The 23,619-nt window shown below is 39.4% G+C and overlaps 1 protein-coding gene and 1 long non-coding RNA gene across 2 annotated transcripts; both read left to right on the plus strand.

The window, feature by feature from the left end:
• Window positions 1–9,206: 9,206 nt before the first annotated feature.
• On the plus strand, window positions 9,207–18,201 carry LOC139386012 (nectin-3-like). Its single transcript, XM_071131346.1, has 7 exons — window positions 9,207–9,245; window positions 9,544–9,616; window positions 10,104–10,451; window positions 16,186–16,491; window positions 17,087–17,189; window positions 17,404–17,558; window positions 18,095–18,201. The coding sequence occupies exons 2-7, from the start codon at window positions 9,562–9,564 to the stop codon at window positions 18,199–18,201; spliced, it is 1,074 nt and encodes a 357-aa protein (XP_070987447.1). The 5' UTR covers window positions 9,207–9,245; window positions 9,544–9,561.
• Window positions 18,202–18,325: 124 nt separating this feature from the next.
• LOC139406131 (uncharacterized) lies at window positions 18,326–19,248 on the plus strand. The gene is made up of 3 exons (XR_011633936.1): window positions 18,326–18,369; window positions 18,470–18,547; window positions 18,656–19,248. It is a non-coding gene; the product is annotated as an uncharacterized lncRNA (long non-coding RNA).
• The last annotated feature ends 4,371 nt before the right edge of the window (window positions 19,249–23,619 follow it).

Raw genomic sequence — 23,619 nt, forward strand, 5'->3', positions numbered from 1 at the left:
AGATTTGTCTTCCAACAAGACAATGATCCAAAACATAAAGCAAAATCTACAATGGAATGGTTCAAAAATAAACATATCCAGGTGTTAGGATGGCCAAGTCAAAGTCCAGACCTGAATCCAATTGAGAATCTTTGGAAAGAACTGAAAACTGCTGTTCACAAATGCTCTCCATCCAACCTCACTGAGCTCGAGCTGTTTTGCAAGGAGGAATGGGAAAAAATGTCAAAATGTCTCTCGATGTGCAAAACTGATCGAGACATACCCCAAGCGACTTATAGCTGTAATCGCAGCAAAAGGTGGCGCTACAAAGTATTAACTTAAGGGGGCTGAATAATTTTGCACGCCCAATTTTTCAGTTTGTGATTTGTTAAAAAAGTTTGAAATATCCAATAAATGTCGTTCCACTTCATGATTGTGTCCCACTTGTTGTTGATTCTTCACAAAAAATACAGTTTTATTTCTTTATGTTTGAAGCCTGAAATGTGGCAAAAGGTCGCAAAGTTCAAGGGGGCCGAATACTTTCGCAAGGCACTGTATATGTCCATTACGTTTATGGGGGTCAATTAAGGAAGACATCCTCTTCTGCAAACCATTGTAAACCAAAACAACAGGATAGGATATGTTTAATGTACTGGACAGCTTTCTGACATCAAATGGACTTTGGAGGTCAAGATGGTATCTGTACTGATGGCGCAAAAGCCATGACAAGGAGACATAGTGTAGTGGTAATGAGAGTGCAAGCAGTTTCTCCCGACGCCACTTGGGTACACTGCAGCATCCACCGAGATGCACTTGCTGCCAAGGGAATGCCTGACAACTTGAAAGACGTTTTGGACGCTACAGTGAAAATGGTTAACTTTGTTAAAGCAAGGCCCCTGAACTCTTGTGTATTTTTTGCATTAGGCAATGATATGAGCGGCGACCATGTAACGCTTTTACAACATACAGAAAGGCGCTGGTTATCATGGGGAAAGTATTGACGTGTTTCTTTGAATTGCAAGACGAGCTTAAGGTTTTCTTTACTGACCATAATTTTCACTTGTCTGACCGCTTGCATGATGATGAGATTCTCCCACGACTGGCCTATCTGGTTTATGTTTTTTCCTACCTAAATCATTTGAATCTAGGATTACAAGGACTCTCCGCAACTATATTCAATGTGTGGAACAAAATTGAGGCTATGATTACGAAGTTGGAGCTCTTCTCTGTCTGCATTAACAAGGAGAACACACAGGTCTTACTATCATTGTATGTCAAATGTGATATAGCGAAGCACCTGAGTGAGTTGGGTGTGCAATTACACAGGTACTTTCCCAAAACGGATGACACAAATAACTGGATTCGTTATTCCTTTCATGCCCTGCCTCCAGTCCACTTAACGATATCTGAACAAGAGAGCCTCATCAAAATTGTAACAAGCGGTTCTGTGAAAATTGTATTTAATCAGAAGCCACTGACAGATTTCTGGATAGGGCTGCACTCAGAGTATCCTGCCTTGGCAAATCTTACTGTTAAGACACTGATGCCATTTGTAACCAAGTATGATTCTCGGCCCTCACTAGCATGAAAACTAAATATAAGCACAGACTGTGTGTGGAAAATTATTTAAGACTCTCTCCAATACAACCCTACATTGTAGTTATGTGCATCCTTTCAAGCACACCCTTCTCGTGAACCTGTGGTGAGATATTCACCATTTTTGATGAACAAATAAAGTATTATATGTCAGATGGCTAAATAAAGAGCAAAATTATTATTATGTGTTCTGGTCCTATAAGAACTCTTTGTCACTTCCAGCGAACCGGGTTGTAACAATAACTAACACTCATTCTTATGTTTAATAAATGTTAATAAATGTATGGTGTGTGTGTGGCAGGCTTACAATGGTGGCAAAAAAACAACATTTGAGTGCGCTGACTCTGGTGCTTAGAGGGTGTACGCAGCTGGAGGTTGAATGTTTGAAGGGGTACGGGATTTAAAAAGGTTTGGGACGCGTTTCCTTCCTAAGCGGCATGGTCCCATGGTGTTCATGCTTGCGTACTATTGTTTGTACAGATGAACGTGGTACCTTCAGCCGTTTGGAAATTGCTCCCAAGGATGAACCAGACTTGTGGAGGCCTACAATTTTTTTTCTGATTGATTTTCTGGTTGATTTCTTTTGATTTTCCCATGATGTCAAGCAAAGAGGCACTGACTTTGAAGGTAGGCCTTGAAATACATCCACAGGTACACCTCCAATTGACAAATTATGTCCATTGGCCTATCAGAAGCTTCTAAAGCCATGACATAATTTTCTGGAAACTTCTGACCCACTGGAATTGTGATACAGTGAATTAAAAGTTAAATAATCTGTCTGTAAACAAATGCTGGAGAAATTACTTGTGTCATGCAAAAAGTAGATGTCCTAACCGACTAGCCAAAACTATAGTTTGTTAACAAGCAATTTGTGGAGTGGTTGAAAAATTAGTTTTGATGACCATATTACCTCAATTAGCCCGACTAACCGGTGTCCCTGTATATTGACTCTGTACCGGTAACACCTGTATACAGCCTTGCTACTGTTATTTTACAGTAATTTTACTGTTTTATTTTCTTTACTTATCTGTTGTTTACCTAAAACCTAAATAATAATACCTAAATACTTAAAACTGCACTGTTGGTTAGGGCTTGTAAGTAAACATTTCACTCTACCTGTTGTATTCGGCGACGTGACAAATACATTTTCATTTGATTTGACAATCTGCAGAGCTGAGAAGGTTGTATCCCCCATATAAATATCATTCTGTTGGTTGCAAGAATTTTGAATAATAATTTAAATAAAAAAAATCAAAGTTTTGAATCTGATGTAGTTTTGGGTATCAGTTCATAAACCATGTGCATGGAATTGGTTCGTCAAAAATCTCTTCCCAACTATTTAGCAATCTATATAAACACCAGTGTATATTTTGTATACTGTATAATGTCTGAGTGTTGGAGTGTGCACCTGGCTTTCCGTAAAAAAAAATTGTACATTTTTAAACAAGAAAATGGTGCAGTCTGCTTCGCTTAATATAAGAAATTTGAAATTATTTATATTTTTACTTTTACTTTTGATACTTAAGTATATTTTAGCAAATACATTTAGATGGATACTTAAGTGTGTTTAAAACCAAATACTTTTATACTTTTACTCAAGTAGTATTTTCACTTGGTAACCTTCACCATTACTTGAGTAACTGTCTATCAAGGTACTATACTTTTACTCAAGTATGACAATTTGATACTTTTTTCACAACTGATGATTTGAAAAAGTTGCAAAAAAAAGGCAAGCTGTGTCATGACTTACTGCAGAAATTGGGCATCATTCCTAAGTGATAATACATCATTCACATGTGATAGGCTATTCGTGTCCCCATCAGACTGTTCTTAATTGAGTGTCATCTTTACATATACTAAATAATATAAGTGTGAAAGTAGTTTTTTATTTAGAATGGACCATTATCATGCACCTGTCTCGGGAACAGTGGCAATGGAGAAAACAAAATGTCATGTATTTGCTTAAATAGAAAAGGGAGGACGCTTTTCCTCTGGTTAATTTTCATGGCATTCAGGTAGGCTATACTCCTGTTGTAAAACGAAGCAATGTGCTTAATATTAGTAAAGTTGATAAATGAATACAGTAGGTCTAGCCTAGTGGTGGAAAAAGCACTAAAATGTCTTACTTGAGTAAAAGTAAAGATACCTTAACAGAAAATGACTCAAGTAAAAGTGAAGGTTACCCAGTAAGATACTACTTGAGTAAAAGTCCAAAAGTATCTGGTTTTAAATATACTTAAGTACAGTGTTAGAAAAGTCCTACATCGTCATACTTGAGTAAAAGTACAAAGTAAATGCTTTACATCAAATTCCTTATATTAAGCAAACTGTGTTCATATTAATTTTAATTAGGGAGAGACAGGTGCACACTCCAACACTCAGACATCATTTTCGGGCTCCCAAGTGACGCAGTGGTCTAAAACACTACATCTCAGTGGTAGCGGCATCACTACAGACAACCTGGTTTGAATCCAGACTACCGTCATTGTAAACACAAATTTGTTCTTAACTGACTTGCCTAGTTAAATAAAGGTTAAATAAAAACACATTATTTGTGATCATAGGCAGAAGGGATGACAAAGCATTATATAGGTTCCATATTCTGTCCACATTCTGTCCTGCTAGAGCATTCTAAAAGTAACGAGTACTTTTAGCTCAAAGGGAAAATGTATGGAGGAAAATGTACTTAATTTTCTTTTGGAATGTAGTTGGAGTAAATTTAAAAGTTGTAAAAATATGAATAGCAAAATAAAGCACAGATACCCCAAAAATCTACTTATGGCTGGGGGCCAGTATTGAGTAGCTTGGATGAATAAGTTGCCCAAAGTAAACGGCCTGCTCCTCAGTCTCAGTTGCTAATATATGCATATTATTAGTAGTATTGGATAGAAAACACTGAAGTTTCTAAAACTGTTTGAATGATGTCTGTGAGTATAACAGAACTCATATGGTAGGCATAATCCTGAGGAGAAATCAAAACAGGAAGTGAGAAATCTGAGCTTGGTATGTATTCACCACAGTTCCCATTGAAATCCCCTTGGAATATTAATGATGTTGCACTTCCTAGGGCTTCCACTAGATGTCAACCATCTATAGAAATTTGAATGAGACTTCTACTGTGTTGTGGGACTGAATGAGAGCAGAATCTATCAGGTGACTGGCAGTCAGCCATTTCCTGATCACGCGCATTCCTCATGGTATCCTCTTGCGTTCCATTGCTCATCAAGACACGTTGTCCGACGTAACGTTGACCAGAATGAGCGTTTGGATATGTATACCAAACGCGCTAACAAAATGAGGTATTTGGACATAAAGAACGGACATTATCAAACAAAACAGGCATTTATTGTGGACCTGGGATTCCTGGAGTGCTTTCTGATGAAGATCATCAAAGGTAAGGGATATATTTATCATGTAACTTCTTGTTTATGTTGACGCCAACATGGCGGCTATTATGACTATTTTTCTGAGCGCCGTCTCAGATTACTGCATGGTTTGCTAATTCCATAAAGTTGTCTTGAAATCGGACACAGCGGTTGCATTAAGGAGAGGTATATCTATAATTCCATGTGTATAACTTGTATTATCAGCTACGTTGAATGATGTGGTTTTGCAAAATCACTGGATGTTTTTGGAACTAGTGAATGTAACGCGCAAATGTAAACTCATATTTTGATAAATATGAACTTTATCAAACAAAACATACATGTATTGTTTAACATGAAGTCCTATGAGTGTCATCTGATGAAGATCGTCAAAGGTTAGTGACCAATCTTATCTCTATTTGTGCTTTTTGTGACTGCTATCTTTGGTTGGAAAAAATGGCTGTGTTTATTGTCGTTTGGTGGTGACCTAACATAATCGTTTGTGGTGCTTTTGCTGTAAAGCATATTTGAAATCGGACACTGTGGTGGGATTAACAACAAGATTACCTTTAAAATGGTATTAGATACATGTATGTTTGAGGAATTTTAATTATGAGATTTTTGAAGTTTTGAATTTGGCGCCCTGCACTTTCACTGGCTGTTGTAATATCATCCCGTTAACGGGATGTCAGCCCAAAGAGGTTTTAAGTAGTACTTAAAAGTGTTTGTACTTAAGTACTTTACACCACTGGTCTAGCCTATAGAAAGCTGATGGGGTCCTCACTATTTTTAATAGAGACCATCAAAACTCTGTTTTCTCATGCAATTGCATAGCCTATAGAAATATTACGCAATATGAGTTAATGGGCTCTCATTAAGTGTTTGATTAGATTTTTGATTACCTTTGCAATGATGTCAAAGGGATTTGAGGGACAGTAGTGTGCAGAGTACCAAAGAGTACCAAGCAGTAAGCACGTTTGGTAGGCTATTCATGATCTAAATGTGATAGAAATGCACACCTATTTAGGCGAGGTGCTGGCTAGCGGAGCAGAACACCTGAAAAATTAGAGGAGAGCTGCACACTCTAGGAGCTCAGATGCAATAATTTGATTACCAACGTTTCGACAGACAAGCTGTCTTCATCAGGGTATAATGACCAACACTGTGGGGTGACTAGTTTATATAGTGTCAAAGGACACACACAGGTGTCTGTAATCATGGCCGTGTATGGCCTGATATCATTGGTGAATGAATAACATACGATCATAGATACAATTTGGCCACACATGTGCCCCATTCTTCCTAACAGAGCTGGTGTAACTGAGTGAGGTTTGCAGGCTTCCTTGCTCGCACACGCTTTTTCAGTTCTGCCCACAAATCATTTTCGATAGGATTGAGGTCAGGGCTTTGTGATGGCCACTCCAATACCTTGACTTTGTTGTCCTTAAGCCATTTTGCAACAACTTTGGAAGTATGCTTGGGGTCATTGTCCATTTGGAAGACCCATTTGCGTCCAAGCATTAAAACCTCTTAAGGATCCGCCCCTTTTTTCAATTTTTGCCTGAAATTACATACTCAAATCTAACTGCCTGTAGTTCAGGTCCTGAAGCAAGGATATGCATATTCTTGGTACCATTTGAAAGGAAACACTTTGAAGTTTGTGTAAATGTGAAATGTAAGAGAATATAACACAATAGATCTGGTAAAAGAGAATACAAAGAAAAAAACAACTGTTATTTGTATTTTTTTGTACTATAATCTTTGAAATGCAAGAGAAAGGCCCTAATGTATTATTTCTGCCCAGGTACGATATACATTTTGGCCACTAGATGGCAGCAGCGTCTTTGCAACGTTTTAGACTGATCCAATAAACCATTGCATTTCTGTTCAAAATGTTGTATCTTGACTCCCCAAATATGCCTAATCTTTTTATGTTTAAAATTGTGCACTCTCATCAAACAATAGCATGCTATTCTTTCACTGTAATATCTACTGTAAATTGGACAGTGCAGTTAGATTAACAAGAATTTAAGCTTTCTGCCAATATCAGATATGTCTGTGTCCTGGGAAATGTTCTTGCTACTTACAACCTAATGCAAATTGCATTGTTTGCGATTAGAATTTTGATGCCCAAAATGGCGGAGCAGTAAGACGTGTTTGTTTTCATCCCATGTAAATATGATATTTTTTGTTGTTAACTTTCACTGCTATGCGGATGACACACAGCTGTACATTTTGATGAAACATGGTGAAGCCCCAAAATTGCCCTCGCTGGATGCCTGTGTTTAAGAGATATGGAAGTGGAAGGCTGCAAAAGTTCGACTTTTAAACTCGGATAAAACACAGATGCTTGTTCTAGGTCCCAAGAAACAATGAGATCTTCTGTTGAATCTGACGATTAATCTTGATGTTTGTACAGTCGTCTCAAATAAAATTGTGAAGTACCTCGACGTTACTCTGGACCCTGATCTCTCTTTTGACGAACATATCAAGACTGTTTCAAGGACTGCTTTTTTCCATCTCCTAATTGTCCCTAGAATTTCTAAGGAAACAGCTGGAGGCAGGGCTTTCTCCTATAGAGCTTCATTTTTATGGAATGGTCTGCCTACCCATGTGAGAGACACAGACTCGGTCTCAACCTTTAAGTCTTTATTGAAGACTCATCTCTTCAGTAGGTCCAAGTGTAGTGTAGTCTGGCCCAGGAGTGTGAAGTGTAGTCTGGCCCAGGAGTGTGAAGGTGAACGGAAAAGCACTGGAGCAACGAACCACCCTTGCTATCTCGGTTACTAGTCCAACGCTTTAACCACTAGAATTCCCTGCTGCCCCAGGGTAGCTGCAGTAGTTTATGTGTCGGGGGGCTAGGGTCAGTCTGTCATAACTGGAGTATTTCTCCTGTCTTATCCGGTGTCCTGTGTGAATTGAAGTATGCTCTCTTTCTAATTTTCTCTTTCTTTCTTTCTTTCTTTCTTTCTTTCTTTCTTTCTTTCTTTCGTAGGACCTGAGCCCTAGGACCATGCCTCAGGACTACCTGGCCTGATGACTCCTTGCTGTCCCCAGTCCACCTGGCCGTGCTGCTGCTCCAGTTTCAACTGTTCTGCCTGCGGCTATGGAACCCTGACCTGTTCACCGGACGTGCCACCTGTCTCAGACCTGCTGTTTTCATCCCTGTAGAGACAGTAGGAGCGGTAGAGATACTCTGAATGATCGGCTATGAAAAGCCACATTTACTCCTGAGGTGCTGACCTGTTGCAACTTCGACAACCACTGTGATTATTACTAATTGACCCTGCTGGACATCTATGAATATTTGAACATCTTGGCCATGTACTGTTATAATCTCCACCCGGCACAGCCAGAAGAGGACTGGCCACCCCTCATAGCCTGGTTCCTCTCTAGGTTTCTTCCTAGATTCTGGCCTTTTTAGGGAGTTTTTCCTAGCCACCCTGCTTCTACACCTGCATTGCTTGCTGTTTGGGGTTTTAGGCTGGGTTTCTGTTCAGCACTTTGAGATATCAGCTGATGAAAGAAGGGCTTTATAAATACATTTGATTTGATTTGACAATGACTTAAAGCACAGCTCCAAACTATGCAATAACTATTTACGGAAGAAAGCTGGAATTTTGTCTATAATGGAATGGCCAGCACAGTCCCCGGATCTCAACCATTTTGAGCTCTTGTGGGAGCAGCTTGACCTTTTGGTATGTAAGAAGTGCCCATCAAGCCAATCCATTACCTCAACAATTTGGTAACTAGAATGCCAAAGGTCTGCTAGGCTGTAACTGTTGTAAATGGAGGATTCTTTGACAAAAGCAAAGTTTTAAGGACACAATAGTTTTTTCAATTAAAAATCATTATTTATAACCTTGTCAATGTTTTGAATATATTTCCTATTCATGTTACAACTCATTTCATGTGTGTTTTCATGGAAAACAAGGACATTCTTAGTGACCCCAAACTTTTGAACGGTAGTGTATATAGTGTATCACCAGAGAGGGGGGTCCCAAGTCATACAGATTCTGGCCTGTTGTTGTATTTAACTTTGTTTTTCTTAAAGAAAATATATAATTTTGTCCCATCGTTCTTGTTTTTTTGTAATGAGGCCTATGTGTATGTTTCATAACCAGCATAAGGTTGTACAGGCTTTCAAAGAGGAAGCACACAGCCTATGAAAAGCCAGGAGTCTGTGAGTGGGGTGGATCATCCAAACTTACTGAATTAGTGTTTTCCAACAGTAGGAGGACATTTTTCATTTTTCAAAAACGAATGTCTCGGCTATTTCAGCAGAGGAACTTCCATTCATCAAAGGTTAGTGGTCTATTAAATTTACAGATGCAAATGTTTTGTTCTGTTCTTACTGACCAATATAAGCCTGTTTGTTTATTTTTGTGAAAAGGATTTGGCTACATTGCAAGATGTGCATAGTCTCCTTCAAAGAGTGTTGATTGCAGACCATTGAGTGAATACATGTTATTGCATTCAAGATTATTTTACGTGCAGCTTAGCCTACAGTCTTACATAAACAATGAATGGGTCCTCATTTTTACAAATCACCAATTTTAAAATGTAATATAATTCCATAATTACGTTTCCCTTCTGACCCTAGCAATTAGAAGAGCAAAGCATGCTACTGAAGCGTTGCTGTGTGATTCTACTCATCATACAGAGGGATACAGAAAGTAGGTTTCCAATTGTTATAAAATGTTGAGATCATGTTTTTTGTCTCTTTTTTCTTATTGACACAAGCAAGACAATAACACCCACCAAACACATAATCCCACCATTCAACTGTAGTCAGCACAGTGTGTTTACTATGCTTTTAACTCAGTAGTTTTGAGCTTGCACAAATATCTGGGAATGTCTTGAATATCTTACTCTTGATTAAGTGTAAGAATAGAGTCAGGGCTTTTGGCTTATTATTCTAATAACATATTCACAAAGTAGTTTCAGCCTAGACTGGACCCAGATCAGTATGTGCTTTAGCCCTTTGTTTTTACAATAGCCACACTTCAGCATCAATAGGATTTCATAGTTCATAAGCACAGCTAAATACTAATAATGGTCTTGTCTGTGTGTTTAGTTATCATCTCTGTTTATTAGAGTTCATAACCATCTATTCTACAGGTATCTTCTGGAATGTTTTTTAGGCTTGTGTTTTCTCTTCAGGTACACGGGTCATTGGTGAATGCAGGACTGTGGTACAGGGGGAGGATGTGGACTTATCCTGCAGACTGATAGAGACAACTGAGGACCTCGAACAGATAACATGGCAGAAAAGTACTTGGGAAGAAACACAGAACCATAATTTTATGCTGATTTATCCCAATGGGGCTACTAAATTTATTGCACCGAATGGATTGAGTGGTAGAGTCCAGTTTATTGGGAACCCATCAGAAAACCTTGGATCTATTAGAATAACAGCTGTCAGACTGCTTGATGAAGGCACCTTCACATGTATCTTCAGTGTTTTCCCCAGTGGAGCATACACTACAGAGATACTTCTGACTGTGCTTGGTAAGAACTCTTCCTTCACTCTTTGCATCACTGTTTCTATGATTGACAGTGTGGAAAGATTAAATGTGATAATCAATACTAGAAAGGTAAGAAGTTGGTAGTTTCATAATTCAAGTGAAGCAAGAGCAGAGCCCTCATCTACAGAACCCTCATCTTCCATCTTCTCTGCGCTTAGAAAAAAAAGGTTCCCAACGGGTTCTTTCCAGAGGGATACGATTCAACCTTTTAACCTTTTTTTATCCTAAGAACCTTTTTTGGAAGAAATAGTTATTTGATGATTCTGTGGCAGTCATACAATTTTGTCAGCCGGTTATTGCCATGCAAATAAAGACTGCATGTCTCACGGTAACTGACTGTTACTTAACATAATCATGTTTAGCTTCTCCGGACCTCCACACATACAAGTTGCTGATGTGCGCCTTTGGAATATCTACATAAAAAATATAAATAAGTTTAATATACACCATCACAATAAATAAACATATTATTTTAATCAGGTCTAAAGAAACATTATGATATGAAGAAAATGTATTTCAGAATAACAATTTCAGAATAACAAAATATGAGTTGGCCTACTGCGTGCTATGTGGCTATGCTCCATGCCATATGCTGTATTCTTGTTAATTTAGCTGACAAGATATTCTTTAAGTCCCGTGCCATTATTTTATTTTATATGATTTTATATTATGAAGAATGTAATTGAAGGATATTTTTCTTGAAACATGTCCTATATGCTAGATTTAGAGTTTAGTTGTGAATGATACCAACCTTAAAATGTCTTAGAAATCAAAACATATGGTGCAACATTAGGCTGTTGATGATTTGAGGGTGCACTTCCTCAGGGTGCACTGCTGTTCTCTCATCAAGTGATTTTCACATCAGACTATTCTCAAATTAATCTTGTCTTTACTAATGTGTAAAATACATGTCATCTGTATGCACTCGATTAGGGAATGGAGGCCGCCAGTTTTTCCCGACAGTCTGATATTCAATGATGATAGATAGGCCACTTCGGTTTTATAGTTGAGCATGTGCTTAAGAGCAGCTGAGAAATAAATACAATAACACTTATTTCACTCCACACATTATCCACTGTTTGAGGAGTATGCTGTCGCTGCCATGTTTTAAAAATATGAAATATGTTTTTTCATGTTTTAAAAATATGAAAAGGCTGTTTTGATGATGTGTTTGGTGTGATTTTCGATTGCACATGCACTGTTCTCAAAAGTGATTATGCATCTAATGGTTTATTATAAAGGTGCGTTTTTATGGTGAAAATTATCTTCCAAAACGTGAAACTCACCCTCAGCCTATGTATGCCAGTAGGCTATACTGGTTATAAAGCAAATTAATGTGCTTAATTTTAAGAAGTTACTTGGCCACTTTAGTTGTGATACAAACCTTATCAAAACATGTAGGTATATGGGCTAGGGTACATGAGGTGTGCGACTATGATTTGCAGTAGTGTAAAGTACATAAATAAACATACTTTAAAGTACTCCTTAATGTAGTTTTTTGGGGTATCTGTACTTTCCTTTACTATTTATATTTTTTATAACTTTTACTTTTAATTCACTACATTCCTAAAATATCATACTTTTTACTCCATACATTTTTCCTGACAACCCAAAGTACTTTTTCTTCAAGGGGTAGATCAGCTTTAATGTTGCAGATAGATTCTAACTTCCATCAATGTAATTGTCTGCATCACTTCCAATCCCCCATATATATTTGCAAAGAATACATGGGGGATTGGAAGTGATGCAGACAATTACATTGATGGAAGTTAGAATCTATCTGCAACAGTAAAGCTGATCTACCTCTTAATATACTGTATATATATATATACACACATACATACATACATACATACATACATACATATATACATACATATATACATACATACATACACACATAGATAAATACAGATCCCATTTTTTTAAATATATTTGACTTTATTACTTTCTAATCCTACCACCCGTCCCCTAATTGGAGTAAACTAGTGAATACTATATACATTTTATGTACGCAGTCAATTTTACAATAGTTCTATTTTGTTTGTTTTTACTCCTGTCTTTCTCTACCCTCAACCTCTCACTGTTCCGTGACAGGTGCACGATAATGATCCATTCTAAATAAAAACTAATTTCTCACATATATTATTTCGTATATGAAAAGACAACACTAAATTAAGAATAGTCTGATGGGTGACAATAATAGCCTATCACTTGTGAATGATGTATTATCAGTTAGGAATGAAGCCCAGGTTGTGCAGTAAGGCAAGACACAGCTTTCCTTTGTTTTGCAACTTTTTAAAATCATCAGTGATGGGAAAAGTACCAAATGGTCATACTTGAGTGAAAGTATAAATACCTTAATAGAAAGTTACTCAAGTAAAAGTGAAAGTTACCAAGTAAAATTCTACTTGAGTAAAAGTCTAAAAGTATTTGATTTTAAAAATACTTAATTATCAAAAGAAAATGTAATTGCTAAAATATACTTAAGTATGAAAAGTAAAAGTTAAAATAGAAATAATTTCTAATTTCTTATATTAAGCAAATCAGACTGCACCATATTATTGCTTTAAAAATGTACGGATAGCCACTGGCACACTCCAACAGTCAGACATGATTTACAAAAGATGCATTTGTGTTTAGTGAGTCCGCCAGAACATAGGCAGTAGGGATGATCACGTGTTCTCTTAATAGTGAGTGAATTTCACAATTTTCCTGTTTTGCTGAACATTCAAATGTATTGAATTGAATTGAATTTATTTTGGGTAACAGAATATAGTATTAATTAAAACGCTTGTTTCCAAAGTGGTCCTCAAAGGTAAAAACAATAACACACATAATATTAAATGTTAAGACAAACAAGCATGAATACATTCATTTATATTGACATCCTAAAAAGTGGCACTATTCCCTAACCTTAAAATTAACTCTACAAATTTCACATGAAAACAATCTATGTAAAGGGTACAAGAACAACAGAACAAATAATGCAACAAATATTGTGTTTAAACTCAAATACACTAATTGATAAAAAACATTTTTTTTTATAAATAAAAAAGGTCATCTTTGCAAATGATATCATAGGTCACATGCATCACATGCAGCTATCAAAAACATGTGGAAATGTCCGCTCTAACCAAAATTACAACCAAATAATTTCAGAAATAGCGCAGAAATTTAAGAGTAAAGCGGAAGGGGGAAAAAGTAAGGAACTTGTCTGTCTGCCCTGCATTAAAGACGAAAAACTTTGAATTGTTAAATTTAAATTATTATACAAAATTCTTGCAACCAAAAGAATGCTATTTATATGGGGGATACAACCTTCCCAGCTCTGCAGATTTTGCTGCGAAGAGACAGAATCATTAGATATTTTGTTTTGATACTGTCCATACGTAGCTTGTTTTTGGTCACAGGTCCAGGAATGGCTGAAGAATTGCAATATTTACCTGTAGCTAACTCTGCAGATAGCACTACTGGATGATCTGAAAAGTCATAGTCAATCGATCAATAATATAATAATACTGTCAGCAAACATTGTATTTTCAATGTATAATCTGTAGAAACAATGAGAATTGAAAGGTTCAGAACTGAAACATCACAGAACAGTTGAAAAATATATGGCAAATAGAAATCCAATATAGATGGTGTTAAGAGATTGATGGGAGGGGTTGAACACAAAATAACTAATGTAAAACATACTGTGTCCGTAATACGTATATAATAAGCACACATCATTTTGGGCTCCCGAGTGGCGCAGTGATCTAAGACACTGCATCTCAGTGCAAGAGGCGTCACTGCAGTACCTGATTCGAATCCAGGCTGCATCACATCCGGCCGTGATTGGGAGTCCCATAGGGAGGTGCACTCTGGGTTTGGCTGGGGTAGGCCATCATTGTAAATAATAATTTGTTCTTAACTGACTTGCCTAGTTCAATAAAGGTTAAACTAAATATAGGTTATAAGTTAAATATACTTAAGTACAGTGGTATAAAAAGTACTCAATTGTCAAAGTAAATGCTATACATCATATTCCTTATTTTTAGCAAACCAGAGGGCACAGTCTTCTTCTTATTTTTAATTAGGGACAGACAGGTGCACACTCAGACGTAATTTACAAACACGTTAGTTGTGTTTCGTGAGTCTGCCAGATCAGAGGCAGTAGGGATGACAAAGCGTTATATTGATAGGTGCCATAATTCTGGCCTTTTATGAGCATTTTAAATGTAAGGAGTACCTTTAGCTGCCAGGAAAAATGTTTTTTATGGAGTAAAATGTACATTATTTTCTTTAGGAAGGTAGTGGAGTAAAGGTAATACTTGTATTATTAAGTACTTTACACCATTGGTCTAGCCTATAGAAAGCTGATGGGATACCTCCTCCCATTTTTAATAGAAGCCATCAAAACTATTTTCTCATGCAATTGCATAGCCTATAGAAATGTGTTTGAATAGATTTTCAATTACCTTTGCAATGATGTCAGAGTGATTAGATGGACAATAGTGTGCAGAGTACCAAGCAGTAAGCACGTTTGGTAGGCTACTAATGACCATCAGCAGCATCAGAGCTTGGAGAAGACTAAACACCCAAAAACCATGCCCATCATTATCATATTTCCCAGCATTGTCTATTGCAGATAGATTTGTTTGTTTCAATATCTGTGTTTTTGTATCTGAAATGATTAGTTGATTAACCTTATGCTACACGGGAAAAAAATGACAATATTTGTCTCAATTTTTCAGATCTTTTAATAGTTGGACTTATAGCGCCCGTTACTGAGACAGTAGTTCCAGTTTAGATTATTTAGGTAGATATTTTATCAAATTTGCCTGACCTGGCAGTCTTTCTAAAATGCATGTTGTAGGTGATTAAAAGTTCCAATTGTTGGATATCTTCATTCTGGTTGAGGAAGACATTTAACCCTAATTTGCTCCAGCTGTGCTGTACTACTATGGCTGACCCTGAAAAACAACAAATCTCACTGCAATTATCCGGTGTATGTGACAATAAAACATTTTAAAATAGATTGTATTATTTATAGAGGGTTCTTGGCAGAACCATTTAAAGGGGGATCTTTGAAGAACCCATAGATATCCAATTCTAATTCGTAATTATATGGAAGAACCCTACGTAGAGAGTTCTAGGTAGACCAAAAAAGGGATCCCATATGGGGACAACTAAACAACTCTATGTGGTTGTACGTAGCACATTCCTTTCTGAGAGTGTATCCTCTTACTCAAGCTGTAAACCAGGAGAGTACAGGCATTAATAGTTTCCCTAATGGTGGAACAGATGTTGGAATATAGAGAATACACCATTATATCCTGCATTCCTTAACAGTATAATCACTGGGCTGTGAATGCTTTTCAGTGGAACTGCTGAAGCTGAAAAACAGATTTTGGGATGTGTGTGAAACTTAATCCCTCAGGTGCAGGTAACTCTCATCAAGGTGAGCTGAAACCTGTTAAAACTGTATTTGCCCAAACCTACAATACAGTAAATGTGTAGCTATTAATGATGTATATTGCAATTGACCAGATAGAGAACATGAAATGGTTTATTTAAAGTTTGTTGGACATATAACATGAGCATTTCATGTGATGTGAGGTCTGTTTTAGTAGTTTTTCCATGTATAGTTCAACATTTACAATGAGTGACTTGTTCATGTTTTCTGTTCTCTGTTCTTTTCTGTTCTCTGTTGGTTTGTGTTCTGGTCATAGTTCCTCCAGTAGTGAGTGTGACAGTTGATGTTCCTCCTGTCACTGGGGAAAATGAGGTTGTCTTGGCAACCTGTGTGGCTGCTGGTGCCAAGCCACAGGCAGAAGTGACATGGAAGACGGGTGCATTTGGCAGTTTGTTGAGGACGGTGACCAACTCCACCCAGCACACCAATGGAACCACCACAGTACTCAGCCACCTGCTAGGGTTGCCAACCAGAGCAGCCAATCAGCAGCAGGTCCAGTGTGTGGTCAACCAGTCTGCCCTGGCAACAGAAAGGAGCTACAACTACACCATAGACATCCACTGTAAGTATATACTCCACTAGTACTGCCCTACCCTATAGACAGACACTGTAAATATATTCTACTACCACTGTCCTACACCATATACATATAACGCAAGTATATATTATACTAGCACTCTCCTTCACTATAGACATCCACTGTAAATATATATTTGACTATCACTGTCATAGATCATAGACATCCACTGTATGTATAGAGTGTCACTGTCTTCACTGGCTGTAGCCTAGTAGCCCCTCTAACCAGTCCCTGTCTGTCTATACATTCTTAGAAAATAAGGTGCTATCCTAGAACCAAAAATGTTTTTTTTTGTCTGTCAAAATAGGAGAACCCTTTGAATAACCCCCTATTAGTTCCAGGTAGAACCCTTTTTGGTTCCAGGTCGAAACCTTTTGGGTTCCATGTAAAACCCTTTCAACCGAGGAAAGCCTTTGATCTAGCCCGTAACAACTGTTATTTTCTTTAGCTTAAACATAGTTCTGAGGCACAGAGTGGTATGGACCTTTACAAGGCTTTCATTGCTCTCTCTCTCTCTCTCTCTCTCTCTCTCTCTCTCTCTCTCTCTCTCTCTCTCTCTCTCTCTCTCTCTCATATATAGATCCACCTCAGACTGTGAACATCACACTTAGTGAGGCCTCTAAAACCACAGTCTTCCTATGTGTAGCAGATGGCAACCCACAACCCAGCTACACCTGGAGCAGGTACTCACTGCTAAACTAGTTCAAACCAGTTTAAATGTAATTGTTATCTGCACTTGTTAAGACATGATATCTAAATTAGCTAAAGGACAGTTGTTGAATTATGCTGGCAGTCAAATCATGCCATTGTCTTTAACACACACACGCACGCACACATGCACACACACAGTCACACACATATACTCAGCCCCTCTCCTCCTCTCTCTCTCCTCCTCAGAGTGGTCCAGCCATGGCCTGAGTCTTCAGTGAAAGCTGAGGGAGACTTACTGCAATTCCTCAGTCTCAGCTCTGAGCTGAATGGTCTTTATGTCTGTGAGACCTCCAACCCCTACGGACGGGCAACTGGCTCCCTCTATGTACACACATCCTCTGGTGAGATGCACCTGAGACACACACACACACACACACACACACACACACACACACACACACACACACACACACACACACACACACACACACAAACACACTATTCATACTAGTTGCTTATAATTGATTGATTGCCTGATTTATTGAATACTTTATTGTCCCATAGGGAAATGTGTCTGATAAATATACAGGCTTTCCTGGTATACACATAAAACACATACATGAGGTTGAGAAATATGTAGCATGGATAACAAAGTTGAGCAAGATGCTCACTTATCTTTCACTGCATGTGTTAGTATTAGACTTATGGCCTCATTATCCTTTCTATTGGAAGTTACTGTATAACCACTAACTAAGATGGTCATGATACACTTATCTCTTACTGCATGTGTACATGTCTTATAACCTGGTATTATCTTGTTGCTTTCTGCAGGAAGCGTTTGCATCAGAGCCATTGTGGTTGCTAGGGAAACAAGATTACATGTCATTGTAAATGAAGACTGTTTGTTAGATTAATTGTATCCCCTCTCTCCTCACAGAGACCTCTGCTGCCTGTTGGGTTCTACTTGTTGTCATTCTCTGTCTGATTGTTGCTGCGGCTGCACTCATTTGGTACCGGTGCAAATACGAACAGTTTCCTTGGTAATATCAACTACTGTAATATCATGAACAGAATTTTCCATTATGAATTTGTTATTTTTTAAAAATTTGATGATCATATATTTATTTGGATCAAATTCAGATTATATATTTTTCTTGACGATATTCCAGGAGTCCAATCATTGCCAATCACCAGTTCCAGGCACCACCACAGGTATGTGACTATGTTAAAGTCCACCATTGTTGTGTGATTAACCTATCTCATCAGCCACTTTTTGCTATGTAATAATACTGTTATAATATCTGATGACAAGGTTGAGGAAGATGAACCTGGGACTTCTGGGTTCTGACACTCCAAACCAGGAAGGCGGATAAGGGAGAAGTAACGTGATGTAAGGAACACACATTATTTTTATTATTATTTTGTATTTTTAACATGATTTATATCTTGTTTGAGGTATTGTCATTTCATGAGGTATGATTATTGTGCTTTTTTAAAGAAATCACCGGACAGGCTGAGGACAGATGCCAGAAGAATCTCAGACATGCACTGTATGGGGGAAGAGTTCCAGTCTGCACATTCTCCAACGCTACAGCCATTTGCAAAGAACAGGCACGTTCTCCAACTTTAAAATATATATTCAACCTTTATTTAACTAGGCAAGTCACTTAAGGACAAATTCTTATTTACAATGACGGCCTACACCGGCCAAACTCGGACAACGCTGGGCCAATTGTGCAACGCACTATGGGACTCCCAATCACAGCCAGTTGTGATACAGTCTGGATATAAAACAGGTTATCTGTAGTGACCTCTCTAGCACTGAGATGCAGTGTCTTAGACCACTGCGCCACTTGAGAGCCTAATGAACAGGGACCCTATGCAGTATTCTCTGTGACATTAGAAACCTCAGCTAGGCCCCTCCACCACAGCTTTAAATAGTGCTGGTCCTCTTTTCCGTTTTTTGTTCCCCTCTCATGAACTCCGACTTGCCGTGGTGGAGGGGCATTGTTGCTTCAGCGGCAACAATAACTCTCCTGTATGTATTTATATATGAATGGTGCATGTTGAAGCAAACTAATGGGAGGCCAGGGACAGTGGGGCAAAAAAGTATTTAGTCAGCCACCAATTATGCAAGTTCTCCCACTTAAAAAGATGAGAGACCCCTGTAATTTTCATCATAGCTACACTTCAACTATGACAGACAAAATGAGAAAAAAAATCCAGAAAATCACATTGTAGGATTTTTAATGAATTTATTTGCAAATTATGGTGGAAAATAAGTATTTGGTCAATAACAAAAGTTTATCTCAATACTTTGTTATATATCCTTTGTTGGCAATGACAGAGGTCAAACGTTTTCTGTAAGTCTTCACAAGGTTTTCACACACTGTTGCTGGTATTTTGGCCCATTCCTCCATGCAGATCTCCTCTAGAGAAGTGATGTTTTGGGGCTGTTGCTGGGCAACACAGACTTTCAACTCCCTCCAAAGATTTTCTATGTGGTTGAGATCTGGAGACTGACTAGGCCACTCCAGGACCTTGAAATGCTTCTTACGAAGCCACTCCTTCGTTGCCCGGGCGGTGTGTTTGGGATCATTGTCATGCTGAAAGACCCAGCCACGTTTCATCTTCAATGCCCTTGCTGATGGAAGGAGGTTTTCACTCAAAATCTTACGATACATGGCCCCATTCATTCTTTCCTTTACACGGATCAGTCGTCCTGGTCCCTTTGCAGAAAAACAGCCCCAAGCATGATGTTTCCACCCCCATGCTTCACAGTAGGTATGGTGTTCTTTGAATGCAACTCAGCATTCTTTGTCCTCCAAACACGACGAGTTGAGTTTTTACCAAAAAGTTATATTTTGGTTTCATCTGACCATATGACATTCTCCCAATCTTCTTCTGGATCATCCAAATGCTCTCTAGCAAACTCCAGACGGGCCTGGACATGTACTGGCTTAAGCAGGGGGACACGTCTGGCACTGCAGGATTTGAGTCCCTGGCGGCGTAGTGTGTTACTGATGGTAGGCTTTGTTACTTTGGTCCCAGCTCTCTGCAGGTCATTCACTAGGTCCCCCGTGTGGTTCTGGGATTTTTGCTCACCGTTCTTGTGATAATTTTGACCCCACTGGGTGAGATCTTGCGTGGAGCCCCAGATCGAGGGAGATTATCAGTGGTCTTGTATGTCTTCCATTTCCTAATAATTGCTCCCACAGTTGATTTCTTCAAACCAAGCTGCTTACCAATTGCAGATTCAGTCTTCCCAGCCTGGGGCAGGTCTACAATTTTTTTCTGGTGTCCTTTGACAGCTCTTTGGTCTTGGCCATAGTGGAGTTTGGAGTGTGACTGTTTTAGGTTGTGGACAGGTGTCTTTTATACTGATAACAAGTTCAAACTGGTGCCATTAATACAGGTAACGAGTGGAGGACAGAGGAGCCTCTTAAAGACGGAGTTACAGGTATGTGAGAGCCAGAAATCTTGCTTGTTTGTAGGTGACCAAATACTTATTTGGAAATAAATTCATTAAAAATCCTACAATGTGAATTTCTGGATTTTTTTCTAATTTTGTCTGTCATAGTTGAAGTGTACTTATGATGAAAATTACAGGCCTCTCTCATCTTTTTAAGTGGGAGAACTTGCACAATTGGTAGCTGACTAAATACTTTTTTGCCCCACTGTACAGTGATTGAGTGGGGATTGGAACCAGGTGTGTGCAATGATGACGAGACAAGTTCGGGGTTGATGATCAAGGGTGTTTGCCAGCAGCCGACGATGCCTAACGCCTGAGCTGGACAGACGCGCTGCTTCATCAGCTGGGCACTGCCAACCCTGGGGACGGCCGCAGAGATGCGGTTTGTGTTGGTCAGGACAATGCCTGCGGAAGTTCCAAATGAGAGAAAGGTCCAGGACATCCTTCATAGAAAGCCAGACGGAGTTTGCCATAGGGGAGGTGTCTTGGTGTTTTGCTCTGTGTACAAGTGGAGCAGGAGGAGACTTAAATCCGGAAGTCCTGTGCCACCAGTACTTGGAGGAGAGACAGTCGATAGTACGGGCTATAACTGGGTTCCCCGAAACAGGTACTGTGTGTTCCTAGGCGAGGAGACGATCCCGCACATCAGAGGGCACGTAGGTACGCCCCTCGGGACAGTGGGCAGGTGAGGAGGAAAAATGGGTGTCACGCCGATCCTCTGTATCATGCACCCGGGACAATGCATCGGCGTTGACATTCCTAGATCCCGGGCTGGTAGGAGATGGTAAAGTCAAACTTGGCGAAGAATCGGGCTCACCTGGCCTGATGCGGGTTCATACTCTAATATACTCTAGGTTCCGGTAGTCTGTCCAAACAAGGAATGGGTGTTGAGCACCCTCCAGCCAGTGCCGCCATGTTTTCAGCGTCTTCTTGATGGCCAGCAACTCACAATCCTCCACATTGTAATTCCACTCCACAGGAGACAGCTTCCATGAGTAGAAGGCACATGGATGGAGTTTAGGCGGCGATACAGTGCGTCGGGAGAGAACAACTCCTGCTCCAGCCTCGGAGGCGTCCACCTCCACGATGAAGGGCAGAGACGGGTTAGGATGAGCTGGAACAAGTGTGTTCGTAAAATGTTCCTTCAGTGCACGGAAGGCTTCGTTGGCCTCCTCAATCCAGCGCAGCTGTCGAGGACCTCGCTTCAGGAGGGTGGTGAAAGGGGCCACCACTGTGCTGAAACCCCTAATGAAGTGCCTGAAATAGTTGGCAGACCTAGGAAGTGCTGCACCCCCTTTAGGTTGGATGGAACAGGCCACGATGGTACTGGACTGACCCTCTGCTCTTCCATCTCCACTCCCACGGTCGATATCCGATAGCCCAGGAAGGAGACAGCCTGCTGGAAGAAAAGGCACTTCTCCGCCTTGGTGGATAGGTGATGCCCTATCAGCCTCTCCAAAATGGACCAGACATGATAGACATGTTGCTTGCGTGTTGTGGAGTACACCAAGATGTCGTCTATGTACACCACTGAACAGCAACCCAACATGTCTCTAAACACCTCGTTAACCTTTGCGTATAGGGGGCAGTATTTTCGTTTTTGTCTAAAAAACGTACCCATTTGAAACTACCTTTTTCTCAGCCCCAGAAACTAGAATATGCATATAATTGTCAGATTAGGATAGAAAACACTCTAAAGTTTCCAAAACTGTCAAAAAATTGTCTGTGAGTATAACATAACTGATATTGCAGGCAAAAACCTGAGGAAAATCCAATCAGGAAGTGCCTCTTATTTATGAAACCTCTCTGTTCCTATGCATGCCTATCCTGCACGTGCATTTGCAATATGTTTCAATGGGCATTTACCATCACGAATTTGGCATGCTCAAAAATCCTGCAGGAATGCAAAATTGACTGGCCCGATGAACTCGGGATGGCTGGGCAGTGATTCTGGTTCCTCTCCATCGCTCGTTGGGGTTGATTTCAGAATGTCACTTTGGTGATGGTACCTCACTGTTTAAACATATTGCAAATGGACAAAAGTCACCAGCAAGTCACCATCCATCAGTCAATTAGATGTCATTCTGACACCAAACTGATAACATCTGACACCAAACCCACTTTTTACAACTCATTTAGAAGCCAACTATCACATATTTCAGAGCAGGCCCATAATTCACAGCGCCTTCAGATTAAAACATAATACAAATGTAAAACACATAGTTACGTTCTAGCTGCGGGTCCAGCTCTGACATTATGTGTAGGCCTATGTGAGGCGACCCCGAATCCCGAGTTTCTGAGGTCGAATTGTGCTTCTCACCCTAACGGTTCTCTCACTGTCACCCAAAAGCAAATGACATTTAGGGCCAGGCTTCATTTTGGGCCTACTTTTTTCACGGTCGCTGCACGAGCGAGCTACGGTCAAGCGGGGCATCTCGTTGAACTCGGCATGGCATAGAGAATATGGAAATGCCATTGCAGGCTCTGTGTCTTTAAGCACCGCACTTTGTCACTCCATCCTTGCTGTGTGTGTGTGTGTGTGTGTGTGTGTGTGTGTGTGTGTGTGTGTGTGTGTGTGTGTGTGTGTGTGTGTGTGTGTGTGTGTGTGTGAGAGGTTTTCTTTGACATCTGTTGCGAGAAATGACTGACTTACAGTTCATGAGGGTTACCCAATCACACATATGAAGCTTTGAAAAGATTTGACCTTTTTAACCCTTCGAAACAGCACCTATGACCCATTTTAAGGCACTTCCGGTTTACAATTATTTTTGCAAGTAGTAATTGGACGCCAGTTATCGATGAGCAGCACTTCTTTTTTAGGCTTAGGTATCAGTGTTATTAACCCCTGACTCATTGTAGGAGGGAGAACATAGTATTAAAAACAATCTAAAAAAGACTTCAAATAGGAATAGCTACTTGTTCAGAAAATAATTTGTAAAATTCTGATGTAATTCCATCAACACCTGGTGATTTATTGTTCTTTAGATGTT

The sequence above is a fragment of the Oncorhynchus clarkii genome, chromosome 3 (genome assembly GCF_045791955.1).
Source record: "Oncorhynchus clarkii lewisi isolate Uvic-CL-2024 chromosome 3, UVic_Ocla_1.0, whole genome shotgun sequence".
Classification (NCBI taxonomy): Eukaryota; Metazoa; Chordata; class Actinopteri; order Salmoniformes; family Salmonidae; genus Oncorhynchus; species Oncorhynchus clarkii.